The sequence below is a fragment of the Sesamum indicum genome, linkage group LG14 (genome assembly GCF_000512975.1).
Source record: "Sesamum indicum cultivar Zhongzhi No. 13 linkage group LG14, S_indicum_v1.0, whole genome shotgun sequence".
In the NCBI taxonomy this organism is placed as follows: domain Eukaryota; kingdom Viridiplantae; phylum Streptophyta; class Magnoliopsida; order Lamiales; family Pedaliaceae; genus Sesamum; species Sesamum indicum.
Window position 1 is genome coordinate 4583695 of NC_026158.1, and position 18070 is coordinate 4601764.

General features: G+C 36.5%; 5 protein-coding genes across 6 annotated transcripts in view; 4 read left to right on the plus strand and 1 right to left on the minus strand.

The window, feature by feature from the left end:
• LOC105177005 (3-deoxy-manno-octulosonate cytidylyltransferase, mitochondrial-like) overlaps positions 1 to 1869 on the plus strand; it is a gene marked incomplete in the record, with an annotated part of 2928 nt that extends 1059 nt beyond the window's left edge. The window contains 4 exon segments of the mRNA XM_020698742.1: positions 735 to 874; positions 972 to 1023; positions 1103 to 1213; positions 1563 to 1869. Of these exon segments, the coding sequence (XP_020554401.1) occupies positions 735 to 874; positions 972 to 1023; positions 1103 to 1213; positions 1563 to 1655 (396 nt within the window).
• LOC105177007 (thioredoxin 1-like) lies at positions 2681 to 4166 on the plus strand (the record flags this gene model as incomplete). The annotated part of the gene is made up of 2 exons (XM_011100018.2): positions 2681 to 2867; positions 3624 to 4166. Coding segments are annotated over 2 exons (501 nt in total), but the record flags the coding sequence as incomplete, so codon positions are not given.
• On the plus strand, positions 7081 to 10485 carry LOC105177008 (E3 ubiquitin-protein ligase RMA1H1-like). The gene is made up of 2 exons (XM_011100019.2): positions 7081 to 7244; positions 9194 to 10485. The coding sequence occupies exon 2, from the start codon at positions 9199 to 9201 to the stop codon at positions 9988 to 9990; it is 792 nt and encodes a 263-aa protein (XP_011098321.1). The 5' UTR covers positions 7081 to 7244; positions 9194 to 9198; the 3' UTR covers positions 9991 to 10485.
• LOC105177009 (pentatricopeptide repeat-containing protein At4g21705, mitochondrial-like) lies at positions 11082 to 13925 on the plus strand. Of its 2 annotated transcripts, none has more exons than XM_011100020.2 (2): positions 11082 to 11841; positions 12416 to 13925. In XM_011100020.2, the coding sequence occupies exons 1-2, from the start codon at positions 11539 to 11541 to the stop codon at positions 13649 to 13651; spliced, it is 1539 nt and encodes a 512-aa protein (XP_011098322.1). In that variant the 5' UTR covers positions 11082 to 11538; the 3' UTR covers positions 13652 to 13925. The 2 variants fall into 2 exon arrangements, with proteins under 2 accessions (XP_011098322.1, XP_020554474.1); XM_020698815.1 differs by having other exon boundaries at positions 11641 to 11841; positions 12462 to 13925.
• LOC105177010 (protein FAR1-RELATED SEQUENCE 5) lies at positions 15515 to 17333 on the minus strand. The gene is made up of 2 exons (XM_011100022.2): positions 17275 to 17333; positions 15515 to 16500 (listed from the first exon to the last, which is right to left on the minus strand). The coding sequence occupies exon 2, from the start codon at positions 16474 to 16476 to the stop codon at positions 15688 to 15690; it is 789 nt and encodes a 262-aa protein (XP_011098324.1). The 5' UTR covers positions 16477 to 16500; positions 17275 to 17333; the 3' UTR covers positions 15515 to 15687.

Sequence of the window (18070 nt, forward strand, 5' to 3'; positions counted from 1 at the left end):
ATAGACGGAATTGTCAAAGCCCTGCAGGTAAAATGGTTTTCACTTGTGTTCTTGACAATGTTGACAGCAGTCTGAGGTAAAAATTGGGAATTAGCTTATTACAATCAAATAAGTTGAAGCCGTAAGAGTCTTGAAGGTTGCATTTCATTTTCTGCAACTTCATTGTTGTATGTGCCAATGTCTTCCGGTGGATGTTTATTGGTTCTTAGTATGTGTATGGTCTAGTGACCTTTTGCAGATAGATTATGCGATTGTTTTGATTATAGAAATTTGTGCTTCTGAGTAGTCATCTTGCTGATGCCTTCAGGAAGATTTTAAAGCAGATTGATTTTATCTACAAATTACAAATGTTAATATGAAAATCTTGGAGAACTTGGATTGGTAATGACCATAAGTTCAAGAGGTCAAATCTCATGAGAAGGTAAATTCAGTTTTACTGTTGATATCTATTTGGTTACAGGAATTGCTATTCTGAAACTTGCTAGATCCATGGAAACTGTAGGATTTGGTCTGAACCGTGCATAATATTGACAGCAATTAAGGAAATACTCTTCTAATTCCTTGTTGATATGGAATGGCAAAAATAAACTGTAAGAGAGACTATTAGAGATTAAAATTTTTAGGTTGGTTAGAAAAAGGTTTCGGAACGGGAAAAATAAGGTTCTGCTTCTTTTCATGCAGACATGGTATCATGGTCACTACATGCAACTAAAACCAATTTGTGGCTCATGCAGGCTGCTCCTGATGCAGTCTTCAGCACTGCAGTTACGTCCTTGAAACCTGAAGATGCTCGTGATCCGAATCGTGTAAAATGTGTAGTAGATAACCGTGGATATGCAATTTACTTCTCACGAGGACTTATACCATTTAACAAGTTGGTTCTTCTCTAAGCTATACCCCCTATATTTGTGCTTGATCTCTCAGAATTGCATGATCAACTGTTAATAATTTGATTAACTCTATGCATGCAGATCTGGAAATGTCAACCCCCGATTTCCATATTTACTTCATCTGGGAATTCAGGTTGTGCACGCATCACTCATGTACTTGCAATGAATTTATGTAACTGATTATAATGGATATTTATATTATATATTCACAGAGCTATGATTCAAAGTTTCTCAAGATATATTCAGAGCTACCACCAACTCCGCTCCAAATGGAAGAAGATCTAGAACAGCTGAAGGTGCTTGAAAATGGATACAAAATGAAGGTGTACAACACCTTTTGCCCTTGTTACTTCTACTAATCTCTGCGTCTTCTTCTCTCATTGTTTATTTTCTTGTGAACTTGTGTGGAGACCTTGAAACTTCATTCGGATACCATTCAAACATTTGAAAAAGTTAATAAACGCACCCAGTTAAGATTGTGTTTGGATTGGAAGATGTGAAGTTATGTTTCGAATCAATAATAACAAATCCAGTAAACTCGTTTAGATAATTTGTTAGAATGGAATTCAAAGCTTTTTGCTCCCATTTTGAGCTAGTCAAATTCAAATCCTTCACATCTTACAGAAGTTGAGAAGACCCGATACTTATTCTAATTATTTTCCTCCTGTGCAGGTGATCAAAGTAGACCATGAATCCCACGGTGTTGATGTCCCGGAAGATGTAGATAAAATAGAACACTACATGCGTCAAAGGAACTTGTGTTAGCAGTATAATCGCACAAAAACGTAATAGGCGTCCTACCATCGCCTTATTTTTTGTTCTGAACAATGGCCTCTACAGAGAACTAAGCAAGCAATTATCGGCATCTGAAATATACTGTTTTCCCTTTCTGGAGTTGTATACATTATGCCTACGTTGTAATTTTACCAGACTCTACCAATGTAAGTTTCCTCGACTTGTAAGAGCCGAGACATTTAAAACTTGAACCTTAAACTCTTCTTCTGATTATCTTTCCCTTCTTTTTGAGCTCTAAAATATTGTATGAATATATTGTTACGAACCGATCAAAACGTCCTTTATAATTAATAAAAGATTCAATCGAGTTGAATTTGTTGCCATTGCCTACTTAATAGAATTCAAACTCGTCAACATATTGTCCAATTTGATCGTTGTAGTTGTCATTTATACACTATGTTTTTTTCTTCCTCCCCATACATGTCTTCATTTACGCACACTCATGATTTGAACTCAAAATTTTTAATAGATCTTAAAATCCAAACCGTTGATTGTTTCATACGGTACATTTATACAATACTTAAGTCGAGTCAAGTCCCTGTACTAGGTATGTTAAATGGCCCATAGTGTTCGAGCCGAAACTAGAGATGACAATGGGAGGGGTCTGAATCTGAGACCCCTCGAGTTGGACTTAGTGAACTCGATAGACTTAATTAATACTTTTAAATAATTTATTTGGGGACTCGCCTAATGCTTCAAAATCCTTCCCAACTACAGCGGTTTCGATCGAGGTCTGGGCCTAGGTGAAATTGAGGCTCGTTGCCATCCTAGCCCAGCCCAAAATCGGAGGCCCAATCCAGTAACTGAAGGGGAAGTGAGAGTGAGGCCCACATGATCCATATCAAACTATTCCTCAACCATCCAAACGTAAGAGATTTGTCTCCGTACCCCACAATCAAACAAACTTCACTCAGCCACACTCTTTACTTCCCCTTCCCTTCACATTTATCCTCAAATATCCCATACACACACACACCCCACTCTCTGTGTGAATATTTGGTTATCCATTTGTCTCGCCATGGCTGGTCTGCTGGAAACCCGGATCCAGCTCCGCCCGCTTCTCCGAGTTCAGAGGACTCAAGATCCAGTCCACTCGCTCATCGGCAAAGCTCAGGTCCACATCCAAACTCGCTCGCCGTGGTAGTAGAATCGTCTGCGAGGCGCAGGACACAGCTACTGAAGGTTTGGGTTCGCTTATGCTGATTAATTCTTTTAGCGGGGATTTGTGCTGCTTGTAGTTTACCTTATTCAGATTGGGCTGAGAATCTGTTGTGTTGTAGTAGCGTCCTGCTTAGTGTTGTTTTAGCTGGAATACGGTTGATAGAAGGGATGAAGTTTGTGTTTAATTGAGTTATGTTCTTGTACGATATCTGGTCGAATTGATGGGACAGGAATTTGGAGGACGCTGTTGTATTGAGCGGTGACATATATTTGGCCCCCACGTTACCAATTTTAGGAAGGGATGGAAGTGGTGCGGATGAGACATCCCCTGGTTTAGGTTTCTTGATTGGCGTAAAATAGGTTTGTTTGATTCTTTTGGTGTATTTCTGACTTGTCACATTCTTTCAGAGTTAACACAATTTACATTCATCAAGTAGATTAAAATTGAGATATACAGTTCAGAGAGTTCCGGTATCTGACTAACGGTAAGTTAGTGCTGGAATATCCAAAGTGTTTATGTGTTTGGTTGTACTAATTGATTATAGGAGAATTCTGATGATGCAAATGATTTAGCAGCGTTCATGAACGAACACTCTTCTGGTATTGGTTGTCGTTTCTAACTTCTAGCTTGGTGCATTTTTACTAGTTGTTAAGCATTCATGGCATAAATAATATGAATCTAATTCTTCCAAAAGCATGTTGATGTGATTCACTTGTTTTTGGTAATGTTATACATAAATTACAACGGCTGCTCATTAATTCCTTGAAAAACTGCAGTGCCTGCTGTTACTGATTCAAGTTGGCAGTCATCTGTGCTCGGATCTGATTTACCCGTTTTGGTTGAATTTTGGGCACCGTGGTGTGGGCCGTGTCGCATGATCCATCCCGTCATCGATAAACTGGCTAAGCAATATGCTGGAAAGCTCAAATGCTACAAAGTTAACACTGATGAGAGCCCTTCAATTGCAACCCAGTATGGGATCCGAAGTATTCCAACCGTCATAATCTTCAAGAATGGGGAGAAGAAAGATGCTGTCATCGGAGCGGTTCCAGAATCAACATTAACAAGCTGCATAGAAAAGTTCTTGTAGAATGGACAATAAGTGTATACATATGTTCTCAGGGAATATCAAGCTCTCTTTTATTTGTTTCTTTCCTTCAGCATATGACATTGCAAAAAAAATGGCTCCAATAAACCTTATAAGCTCCTGTATAGTTGATGCCGCTGTCTTTTGTTTTTCTTGTTCAAGATAATGTTAGTTGTTAATGATTCATACTTATAATGCTGGCTTCATATTTCTATGAACGAGTTTGCGTTCATACTGTTTACTTAGATTTCTGGCTTAATGAGATGATACCATGAAATTTATCTGCAAGATGTCCATTCTTAGTGCACTGCTTTGCCATCTGCTAAGGGGGTTGCTGGTGTTTGCAAATTGCAATTGTTTAAAATAAGCGTTTGTATTTATTTGTCAAGGAATGATGTCATCAGAGATAGAGTACATGGATTGTGCTGATAGTTTCTAATGGTGGAATGGTAAAAGGATTAAAGTTGCTATATTTTTGGGTTAACCACGCCTCATTTAGCAAGATGAGGCTCAAAAATAAAAGTGTCATGACAAAATTGAAATGATTCAATCTTATGGGACTAATAATACAATTTTCTGTGTTTGTTTGAATGCAACCAAATCTGAAGCTAAATTGCTTTCCTCGTCTCACAAAATAAGCGGTTTACACTTTTGCTCATTTTTTTTTACAGAAACTTTTAAGCGGCCCCAACATTTATTCTTTGTCTCACATTTAGTCTTAAGGCCGACTCTTTGTAAAAAAATAAAAAAGCAAACGGTAAAAACACGTGGATTTGTATGTGTATGGCTTGGATGGAAAATTGACTCATGGGCATTTCATGTGGGCCATATAGAAGGGAAAAATGGTGTCATTCCCCATTTTCAATTTGCTTTGTTCTATTTTTGGAGGAGAAACAAAGCAAAACAAACTGAAATGAGGCCAATGATTGTGATTTTTGGTCCTCAAATAAAATTGTTTGTACAATTTTTGATCCTCAAATAAAATTATTTGAGAATCAAAACTACATAAATGATTTTGTTTAAAGATCAAAATCATATTTATTCCGAAACAAGGGGTACTAAGGGAAAAAGTGCTAATTTTCCCTCCTCAATGGCCCATGTGAGATGTATATGAATTAATTTTTCCCACTGAAACCTTAAACCAACGGCCACTTACAAATCACATCCATCCATTGTTTGCTTTTTGACGAAAAGGTGGCTTTAGGACTAAATGTGAGGGGAAAAAATCAAGAAAGCAAAAAGATTTAGACCGTTATTATTTGGGGGCGAAAGATGCAATTCTGCCAGAACCTGAAAACAAAGTCGAACCTAAACTGACAACTTCTTTTACTGTGTTCTCATATTTGTATAATATATAATATATAAGTGGATGGCTTGACAACAGCATTTTCTGCAAGAAAACAAGAAAATTAGACTGATAACAAGAGGAAGAGGAAATGTGCTTAAAATGGTTCAACAACTTAGATATGTAGAAGAAAACGAATTGTCTTTAAATTTGATATAATGATGAATGTCTTTCTTTTTTTAAAAAAATTATCAATATTTCCTATAATATATATGGCCTAAAAAAATTTGGCCCATGTAAAAATAAAGAACCTCAACGGCTTAATAGGGTCCATGACATTAGAAGAAGAAAGGAAAGTTCAAAGGTTCTCCCGTTAGCCCAACAATCCACACGAGGGGACTCTCGGATTTGGTCTAAGTATGTGGCCCAGTAATGATGATCAGGTAAAGCCCATACACAGTTGTGCACACATGGCATTCACCTGGATTGCCACGCATGACACTTAGCCCACGTAAAAGACGCGTGTCAAGGGAGGTCCTCTCAAAGCCCTAGACTCATCGAGCAAAAAAGACTCCTTATTGACTAAGAATCCTCAATGGTGAAGAATCCCCCTCGACTTGAAGTCATACTCTCCTCAGCAAGATTAGCAAGAGATGAGATTAGATTATGGCTTATCTGCTTGTGCAGAATCCTACCGAAGGTTGACACCTCGTATAAATACAGGTTTGATCCCCAGGTAGGGGACACCTACCAGACGCTGGAATATTGCTGTCAAACTCTTATTTTGCATCCTATTTGCATTCTTAACACGATTTTTCACGAAATTTATCACCATATCACGATTTCTTATTACGGTTTACTCCATAGCAATTATTGTCTCTTAAATCATATACCAACTTGAGCATTAGAGTGTTAACGTGTTGTTTTGTAAATTCAGTTTCTCAAGTTCTTTTATCTCTTGGCCCAAGTCCAGATTCTAAGTCCACGCATGTTGGATCTGTACTATTCTCGCACCCATTACCCTGATTTATAGCATCTAAAACTAGCTTAATCCGTTAGCCTCCATTAAGCCTTCATTTTTCTTTTTGTGGTAAAATGATTAGATTCATCTCGTCTGATTTGTTCACAGATTTTCATTTTTCTTTAAAAAGAAGGAAAAATACAAGGGTAAAATTTACAATTTCAAATCTTCCATTCAAGAATTATATAATTTTTTAAAACATTATATAGTATTTATAATATTACAAATAATAAATAAATATATATAATTATATTAAATTTTATAAGAACTCATTGTAAATTTAATCAAATGTCAAACATGGCCGAAAGGTCAAAACTGTTGGGTTGTTTTGCCACAAAAGTCCACGCACATTGTAACCCACAAACTGTGCAAAAATTTGAAACACGCTGCCTAAGTTTATATATATACATATATATATATATATGAGCAATTGAAGTACATTTAATATAGGTGTATAATTTAAATTTTTTTATATTTATTTATTAAATAAAAAAGAAGAAAAATAAATAATTGATCAAAATGAATAAAATAAATTAATTCTAAATACATATGCATAAAAATTATGAATAAAACTAAGAGTAAATTACAATGATTTCCCCTGAAATTTGACATAATTACAATGAAATATAATTTTTTTATTTTTTTATAATAAAAAATAATTAACCCATGGTTTGAGGGGGCGAAGTGCAATTTACCCAAAATTAACACTCATAGTAATAATGGATGGAGAGATTGGCGGCGTGATGAGAAGGACGAGGCCCACAGGCACGTGTAATACACTAAACTCACGCTCCCCTCGAATTTATTATCGCCTGCTACGCGGTGTATTAACCCACGGCCTTCTCCAGCTTTATATATTTCCGATCTCCGAGAGGCCAAATTCCGCAGCTCTCTCGCCGGACTCCGTGTTCCTATCATTTGTTAATTCCTCCATTTCTTGAGAAAATTAGGGAATTATTTTCTGTTTTCGCTTCTGGATTCTCATTTTCCATTGCTTTAGTCAGGTATGGACGTTCTTGTTCTCATTTGTGTGTTTGTTTAAGGTTTTCCCTTTTTCTGTTTCTCCGTTAATTCTGATGCTTGTTTGTGATTGATCTGCTGTGGTGTTTCGTCACGGTGATCCAGATCTGACGCATTTTGATCGTTTTGGTGCTTTGATGCATTATGGATGAATTTCTTGGATGCTTTGAATTGATGAAAAGTGTGGGAATTAGGATTCTTTTGTTAGATTGTTCACTCAAATTTCAGCTCTTTTCCTTCTCTTTAGGCATTTCTTTCTAGTTGTTGCATTGTGGTATAAGCTACTTTTTTCCGTTGATTTTTGTTTCCTAATTCCTTCGTCGGAAGCGAATTGAAGAATGCAAAGTGTTTGATGATTTTGTTTTAAGCTAGTCAAGTATATGCCTTTACGACTTTTGATGGCATTTATGTTCTTGAACAGATAGCATTTATGTTCTTGACTTTTTATAAAACCAGGTTGCAGGGGCCTTACGATTCGAAAAGAGGAGAAAAATTTCATGAAGTTCGTACCTCTGTGCCCTTTGGTGCATTAATGAATGTTCTAACCTTTTAAATGGCTATTGGCTTTAGAACTCTAAAAGTTTAACAATCTTGGGGCCCTCATCTAGATGAATTTGTAGAGGATGCTTCAAGTTCTTTCACATTCTCTATTGCTGCTCCCTCTAAAATAGGTTACCAGGTACCAAGTGTTATCTTTCTGGGAAAATCGACGTAAACATCTGGGTTCATCTATCTAACACATAGTTACTGAAATCATTGCCTATGGTGTCTTAGAGGCTGAGTTCATGTGTCAAATATAAGTTAAACAAGAACACTCAAAACTATGGTTAGGTTTTCCAATCCGAAGACAGGTCAATTTTGAGTAGGGCTGTTCAGTTCGGTTAATTGAATCGAATTTTATAAAACAAAAATTAAAAAAAAACTGTTGTATTTTTATTTTTAATAAAAAACATAAAATGGTAGAATTTTTATAATATAATTTATATATAATATAATAAAGTAAATTGTAAAGTAATATATAATATAATAATATGTTCATAATATAATTTCTTATTTATAAAATATCAAATATAAAAAATATATCTATTTTTAACAATTCGGTTATTCAGTCGGTCTAGTTAAAGTAACCAAAAAAACCATACCGACCGAATTGTACCAATTTCTTTTTTTTCATAATAACCGAATACCGAAAATTTGGTTCGATCGGTTTTCGATTGGTTAATCGAATTTTGCACACCCCTAATTTTGAGAGATGTTAATAGGTTTAATTGCTCATGAATGTGTAGATTTCTTCTCATTCCATTTATCGTTGGGTTTTTGTTTCATATTTTCGTTTTCTTCTTTTCTTTAACTGCCAATTATTTATTTTTTATGTTTTGCTTTTGCCAACATTTTTGGAATTTGGACACTCATAAAATAGGTCGTTTCCTACAAGAGTATGACTAATATTGAGTCTATCCAAATTTTCAACTGGTGATGCTAGATGATAGTTACTAATGCGCCAGGCACTATAAAACATCGTAATCTTTCAGTTTGGTTAAAAGTTTGTCTGAGAGAGAGAGAGAGAGAGAGAGAGCATATTGGAAGTGAAAGCTTGTGCTCTTTTATTGAATGATCCAGCCTAGCAAATTGATATGTTTTGATCCTTTCGCAACCTTGACTACTTATCTGATGAGAGCATATCCAGTGTAATCTGGCTTTATGTGTTGTTATTATATTTGAGTTTTGGCTTTGATTGCATTATTAACTTTTGATTAGTGGAGATGCAAGTGGCCCACTAGTTTTTCTATAAAATATATTTCAAGAAGCTACCCTCTGCACTGACATATTGACATTTCCTGGATCCTTTTCTGTTTCTATCATACTAATATGCTAATGCAGGTGAACATGTTTCCCCCTAATATTTCTTTTTCCATGTTCTTTCTTTATGCAGTCATCATGGCTCTTCAACAGAACTTTGGTGCGGTGCATGTTGAATCTGAGGGCCATGTCCCACATAAACAAAAAGGGGATTCAATGGCACAGCCAGCTACAGTGCCTGAAAATTTGAATGGATGCTTTGATTGCAACATTTGTTTAGATTCATGTCATGAACCCGTGGTAACCCTCTGTGGTCACCTGTACTGTTGGCCATGCATTTACAAGTGGCTCCATGTTCAGAGCTCCTCTTTTGAGTCAGATCAACGTCCTGAATGTCCTGTTTGTAAGGCTTACATCTCTACTTCCTCACTGGTTCCCCTCTATGGCCGAGGTAAATCACCATCCGAGTCTGAAGCCAAGAAACCCCAATTGGATTTGACCATACCCCACCGGCCACCGGCACTTGGGATGAATGCCCTGCTTGCTGCTGCTGCAAGTTCAATTTCTTCTAATTCAAATCAGCAAAATAATCCGAACCCATTTCTGCCGGAAAACCCTGCATTTCATCAACAGCGATACTTTCCCCATCCATTCAGCAGTTATACTTCAATCGCACCTCCAATACTTGGAAGCCCGACAACAACCAGGTTATTTAATCCTACAATTAACATGGTTGGTGAAATGGTATTTGCTGGAATATTTGGGAGCTCGGAAACAAACTTGTTTGCTCATCCATCTTCAAATTCGCACCCTTTCCCAGAAAATGGTAGCCCAAGGGTAAGAAGGCAAGAAATTCAATTAGACAAGTCACTTAACAGAGTATCCATCTTTCTTTTCTGCTGCCTTGCTCTGTGCCTTCTCCTGTTTTGAGTTTTCTTTTCATTCTTGTATAGCTCTGTATAGATCGACCATCATGCTGGATTGCAGTTGAGGATAGAGTATATGTATGTAGTTTTGCTAGAGCTTAGCATGAAACCCTTGCTGTGAGGAATGAGATTTTCCTCCTGTACATACATACTTCAGTAGTACAACAAGGGTATTGGCACGGCTTGTTGTGTCTCTTTGGTTTGACATACTTCAGTAGTACAACAAGGGTATTGGAATTGCTTGTTGTGTGTCTCTTTGGTTTGATTGGGAGTTGCCTGAACAGCATTGTCCGCACCCACACCTCTACTTTTGTTGGATCTGTTTCTGTATCATGAAGATGCTTGAATTATCAAATCTTTGTCATAGTTGTGCTTTGGTCTCTTCCCCTTTTCTTGATCTACTTTCCATGTCGTTGAATCAGCAATCCATGCTTTACTTTACGGAAGACCCTTGTAATATTTTCTCACCAACCATCTATTCATCATCTTTCTTGTGGCTCTTCTGTTGGCGCTTGAAGGTTACAAGATTGTTTTTACTCTGTTGTTGTACTGACTGGGCATTTGAGTGGGAATATCGCTTAGAGATGTGCCTTTACTTCCGCAATAGAGCTAAAGTGCATGATGTATGGAAATTTCTGAACATGTGATTGGATTAGGCATAATAGAAAATAAAATTATAATTAATTTCATTATCTATTACATAGTGTTTGGTTTGATGTATTGTATGTGTAATTTCTTTTTTGACAATATAATATAGTATTTGGTTGAAGGGATCTCAAAATATTATTAAATATAAAAAGATCGTTAAAGGGCATCATTTTTAAAGTTATTTTTATTTTAATATTGTAGCTTCTGATTTATTAAAATATAATTTTTAAAATAATAATCCTTGTGGAATATTTCTATTTCTTTTTCTACATTTACTGAAGCAGATGTTTTGCATTAAAAAAAGAATATTTTAAAAAAAAGTTAAAATATGACAGTTTTTCCTTTCAAAATTTTATAACTAATTGAAACTCAAGTATTTTTCAAAAGTCTCAAAAAAAAAATTTGACATTTTTTTCTGTTATATTTTATTATTGATTTATTCTAATCTAAATATATTCTTTTAAGCATATATATATATATGTGTGTGTGTGTATTTGACAAGTAAGAAAAAAGCCAAAGTGAAGAAAGTATTATTCATGAAAAAAGTAAAAATAATAGACCAATTTAATAAGGAGTGAATATATGGATCACGAAATTTACATCATTTTAAATAGGACATATAAGGGGAAAAAAGAAAAAGCCCTAATTTAGACAAATTAGGATAGTTAATCTCACCTCTTAGGTGAGAAACATAATCCCATAGCTTAAGATTGTAATATCGGCTCTAATAATGAACATACTTACTAATACTTACATCAATGCATTAATTTGTCATCACATCACTCATCCCTGAAACCCTAAACCCCATTCCCCAAGTTTCCAAAACCCTACTACACTGGTGTAAATTCGATTCGATTAATGCCTCACCCCCACTCGCATTCTATTGCCATTATCAATTGTAACAATGCTGGCAGCGTTAAACACATCAAATTCACTATTACATTCAAGCATCAAAACTCTGCTTGTTTTTAGAAAAGTCTTCTCTTGCACCATCGCCACAACTGCTGTTCCTGGTGTGAAGGCGCCACATTATTCGGCGTCCAGGAGTAGAAATTTGTTCTCCAGAATTAGCCCCGTTAGACAGGATCGGGGCATTGTCCAGGTGCTCGATCAGTGGGTCGCTGAAGGCAGAGAGGTTCACCCCCTCGAGTTTCAATGGATTATTCGAGAGCTTCGGAGCCGCAGGCGTTTTTCTCACGCGCTTCAGGTCCATTTTGGTTGTTCTTTGTTATTAATTTCTTCATGATATTCATGGGTCCTTTTCGTTTTTTGGGAGATTTTGATATGTTTTCGCATTAGTTCTGTAATGTTTAAGTAATGTTGAAAAGCAGAGGAGTTGATGATGAGATTTTGTTAGTTGGTTTAGCTAGTAATCTAGCTTCCTTGTACTTGATTTTATCATGAGAAGGGGTTTAAGCTTCCGTTGGCTTTACCAAATGATTTGTCTCGAATTTTTGCTGAAGTTCAAGTTACTTTCTTTCCTTTTGATTTGGTGGAAGTTAGTGTCTTGCTCTCCTAGCTCTGTCACTATTATTAATTATACTTCAACATGTATCTTATTTTTTAGTGCCGTGGTAAATAACACAGAAGAAATGGGAAGTAATCAGAACTACTGAAATACAATATATTATATGTTGTTTCATTATTTTGTCTTCTTGGTTCTTAGTCCTGTATAGGTTGATTGTATTGACAGTCTGCTAGATAATACTTTGTCCCTTTCTAGTTCTTGTGATTATAACTTGGCGTTGTTGAACTTTGAAAATTGATTGTTGGTATTGCAGATTTCCAAGTGGATTAATTATAACCGCATTTATAAATTGTCACCAGCTGATCATGCTGTGCATTTGGATCTTATTGGTGTTGTCCATGGACTGGAAGCTGCAGAGAGCTTCTTTGATATTCTAAGTGACCAAGACAAAAATCAAAAGACATATGGTGCTCTCTTGAACTGTTATGCAAGAGAAGGCCTCCTGGAGAAAACCCTTCACCATATGCAGAGGATGAAAGACAAGGGATATGTTTATTCATCTCTTGCTTACAACAATCTTATGGCACTCTACAAGAAGGCTGGTCAACTTGAGAAAATCCCTGAGATTCTCTCAGAAATGAAGAGGGATGGGGTTGCCCCTAATAACTTCAGTTACAGAATATGCATAAACTCACTTGGGGAGAGATCTGATCTTAGTGGCATGGAGAAGCTTCTTGATGAAATTGAGGCGCAACAGGACATTTCCATTGATTGGGTTACTTATTCCATAGTGGCCTATCATTTCGTAAAAGCAAACGAGAAGGAGAAAGTGCTAACATACATGAAGAAGTTAGAAGAGAAGGTTGGTAAAGATGCTTTGGGTTACAATCACTTGATATCGCTTTATGCTCATCTGGGGGACAAGGATGAGATGATGAGAGTTTGGGGTTTGCAAAAAATCGTGTCTAAAAAGCAAATCAACCGAGACTATATCACCCTGCTGGGATCTCTGGTGAAGCTTGGAGAGCTTGAAAAAGCTGAGGCAGTGCTAAAGGAGTGGGATTCTTCTTGCTGCACATATGACTTCAAAGTCCCAAATATACTTCTTATTGGCTACTGTCAAAAGGGTCTAGTTCAGAAGTCTGAAACAATGCTCCGAAATATTGTGGAAAGGGGGAAGAAACCAACTCCTAACAGTTGGGCCATCATTGCTGCAGGGTATCTGGATCAAAATGATTTGGAGAAGGCATTTCAGTGCATGAAGGAAGCCCTGGCTGTTAAAGAAAATAACAAGAAATGGATGCCAAAGCCTGGTCAAATTACAAAAATATTACAGTGGCTTGGTGATAAAGGAAGGATTGAAGAGGTAGAAGATTTTGTCTGCTCTCTCGGGACAGTAATCCCAGTAAACAAACATGTGTACCAGGCATTGATTAAAGCCAGTATAAGAGTGGGTAGAGATACAGGTTGGATAATGGATAGCATGAAAACTGATGAAATAGATGATGAAACACAGAAGATGCTAAACTCAAGATCATGGACTGATTAATTCTGAATTGATTTAGTTTCATGACTTAATGCATGTGTGCGAGCTTCTGTTGCTTGCAAAATAACCCTCAATAGCAATAGGTAGTTCATGTCGTTTAGTTTTCATTGTTTAGACATGCACCCTGCGTATATAAAATATTTTCATGAATATGCAAAGGGCTTGCATGTGTAAACTGAATTACAAGATGTAATATTGGAGCTATAATTTCTGTAGATTCCTGTATATATATACAGTGTGTAAGAAGACTTTATTATGTATTTGTTGTTATTTCGTATGGGGAAGCCTTTGGCGATTTTGGTCCTAATTTACAACAGACTGTTTAAAAATGTGTAACGAATTACTATTGGTTGATTCTTCAGCCCCTGGGACTGGGGGAAGCTAATCAAGTTCCGGAGAAATGTTTAAACATCAGAACTCTATCCAGATAATCATGTAAACGTCATTGCTGTGAAGAATAACCATCTTAGTAGCATGTTTGGAAAAGTAGCTAAAAGATAGCTTATGAGAAAACAACTCAATTCACAATCAAACTTCATCTCCAATGTAGTATACTATACAGATTATAACCAAAGCTGGTGTTGGAGGCCCTTTCAAGTGACCAAACATTAGCATAATCCTATGAAACAGAATCTGATTGAAAACATTATTCAAAACAAAAGATGGACAGCAGGAAGAAACTTTTCTGGGCAAATCTCTATGGAAATATCCAAAATTCATTATTTTACGAAAATGAAAATCACATTAAGTCTAATATATTTGTGCTAAAAGTCGTTTCAGCATCATCCTATTGGCAACGAAAAGTCTAACTCGGACTGTAAGCATTTTATTGAAGCGAAGGCCAGTGGTGAAATATTTGAGTTTTTGTGTGCATGAGGATTAGCTACTTACCAAATGCAAAGCTGAACAATTGAAGTTCTTGGCCCGTGAGATCAGCTCATCGGTGTTGCATTGCTGTGAAGTTTCTGATGACCAGGGACCACTTCTAGATCATTCAGCTTATGGGAGGGATTAACAATGCTGCTTCAGCAAGAGTGCTGACGGCAATGGCAATTAAGAATCTTTTAACAGTTAACATGAGAACAAAGTTCTACCAAGAAATTCGCTCAAATAAAAAAGTAACTGTGTGCATGAGTGAGAGGGGACAGCTATCTAGCTACGCCAGAAGCATCTCATTAATAATAAGACATCTATATTTGTCTATAGGTTGCTTGATACAATATGTCTCATTCATATTCATAATCTAAAAGCCACATGCCATCCCTAATGTAGACATAGAATTAAATGATGAGGAGACATTGATTCACGGGAACGTACTGTACCTCAGACAAAGGAAAGCTGACTATTTTTTAGGGTATCTGCAAGAACTACAAATCTTGATCCAGGTGAATAGCTGATGCTATGCACACAAGCCATTTCAAGTACTCATATTTACATCCTTAGAAACCAGAAAGAAGCATCATAGTAGGAAAGCACAGCAAAATGAAGCATCCAAAATACAACATACTCGGGGAATCAATATCATGCAAAGGAGGCTATAACCCCCGAGTATGAAAATGGGCAATAAATGCTAATCAATTGTACTACTGCAATAAAAGTGTTTATCAGGGATTACTTTGATCACAAAGCAACCACCACCAGAAGCTTAATGACAGAACTGACGGAGCAAAATACATTGAACATCGCATCACTAAGTTTATACGCGAAAGAATTAACTCATTGACCAAATTTCAACCTGCAAATGCAGAAACAGAAGGCATTTTCCTTGCTAAATAATTGATATTTTTTACCAAAAATTTTTAATTCAAGAGACATTTAAAAGCCTCTCGGTAGATAATCAATCGACTGTGCACACAATACACATTCTGCACCACTATCGCTACAATAAATGTACACAGGACTAAAATGGAATGCAAACTGAGTTCATCCCTGTCCATATCTAAGATCGGGCCGAAAGTTTTGATCAAATCAATCAACTATAGTTCGAAAACTTTCTACATTCAGCAGAATTCTGCATGCCATATCTGCTTTCCATACAATCATTGTGAAGACCTGAATATGTCAACAGTTCTAGGACCTAATTGTTCTTTGGACTCCATCTCTCTTACACTGTTCACAATGTTTTGGATCTTCTTGGCAAGAGATTGATTGTGTTCCTCAATATGTTCGAAGATCATTTCCAAATGCCTTTTATAAGTTGCAACTTTCTTTTTCTCAATGGCCAGCTGTTGAGATAGTTCCCTAATTTTATCATGCTCATTGGGATACTGATCATAAATTAGATCTTTACGGCCTTTACCAGGAGTAAGAGGATGAGTGTGCTCCTTTACAAATTTTGTGACTACCCATTTTCCTGAGCTTATTTTTCTGACTAAAATCATGGCTCTGCAACCAACCCTTGTCTCAGCTCTTTGCCGTACAATCTTCTCACGCTTGTCGGGCATTCTGAAACCCTCTTTGTTGCAAACAAGTGCTCGACCAATAGCAGATCCATCACGCCTTGATCGAGAAAGCTTGCTGACACGGATGACAAAACCAACCCTTGTTGAATAAGAGTTATAAAATGCATGTGCTGCTGCTTCAGATTCAAACTCTTGGCCCACGTATGGTTCATCAATAGGATGTGAACAATTAGCATCATGCAACTCATCCAGTCGAAACAATTCCCTCTCAGAGGAATCATCATCCACCTTAACACCTAATCCGTGCTGAAGCATCCCATCAGCAGAACTTCCTACAACCGCATCATCATCATCTGTTCTTCCTTCAAAATTAGTAGAACTACCAACTACCTCGCCATTGACGTCAACATCAATCTCATAGTCCATCAAAATCTGAGCAACAATTAGCCCCTGAGGTTTGGCTTAAATGTCAAGAAGATTCCTGAGTTAAATCAGCGTGCAAATCAGCATATACTAAGGATCCAAGGACATTAACCAATCGCAAGAAGTTACAATGATTATTTTAAGAATTTCATCAACTGAATTTTTACCTACAATTTCCAAAATATGACTTCTGGCAGGCCTAATTAAAACGCTATCTTTGCAACTAGGTTGAGAAGATAGCTAAACTTAATTCACACCTATAATTTAGTTTTCCTCTAGTAAACATGAAGGGACAATCAACGATACAAAAAAACGCAAAGCTTACGATCAAAAGCCCTAAACATGTTCCAATCTTAGCTATTACTTCATGTTCAGAGATAGAAACATATTCTCTCCTTTCTCCCCTCTCCATAAGAAAGCTACAAATAACTTTTGTTCAGAATTCTGCGCTGATTGGCAATCAGCTTTTTCGTCTTGGAAAAATCTTCTAATTTCTTTGTTTCTGTTTCCAAATTCCGTATCCTCCTCCTACTCTTACATTATGCAAATGTGACGATTAATTCTTTTTCTCTTCCAACAAAACATACACTAAAGCCGAGATTTCCAATCTCCAGCTATGACCTTCATCAGCATGTAGAATGTCAAAAAGCATTTCTCTCTTTGACAAACAAATAAAACCAAAAGAGAGCAACGGGGAAGGAAACCATAAATTTCAACACGTACAAGGGAAGATCATCTCTGATCTGCACCTCTTCAGGTAGGAATAGAATCAAATCGGAGAATACAATAAAGGGAGCATACCGGTGGCGGAAGGCGGGGAATCTGGCGTCGCCGCCGCTGACTTTGAGGAGGCTGAGTGGCCACTGAGCAATTGAGACTGAGTGAAGAGGGTTGGGATTTGCCAACGCAATTTATATAGGAGGGTAATTTTGTCCTTTTGCAGGACAAACAATCATCAGTAAATTTAAATTTATTACTACTATTATCATCATTTTTATTATTTTCCTAACTTAAACAATAATTAAATAATATCTAAAAATAAATACTGTATTTTGTATTTATATGTTAATTCAGTTCCATTTGGACGAGGGGTTGCCAATGCAAATAGAGGACCTACAAGGGAATTGCCATTTGATCGTTGTAATATTTATGCACAATCGTCCGTTTTAATTTAATGTTGCGTTTGTATCATACGTTGATTCTGTTCCACTTGGGCGAAGGATTATTGAAGTAAATAAGTGACCTACGATTGTTTGTTCTAATTTAATATTGTATTTTGTATTTATATGTGATTTTGTTCCACTTAAGCAAGGGGTTATCCCACACTACAAACGACGAGTTAAGGAAATTATTATGACTCCGTGTTTAAATTCTTGGGAATATCAAATTGGAAATGGACTAGAAAGGCTCATTTCTAAGAGAATTTATAATGAAAGCAGTATTGTGAGTCTACGAATCTACTAAACCATTAAGGGTTTCGCGTGTTTTTTACCGTCCAGATTTCATTTCTATAATTTATGATAATATTTGTAAATTGATTATTTCACCCCTGTAGCTATTTTCTTTTTCTTTTTTGGTTTGGGGGGGGGGGGGATTT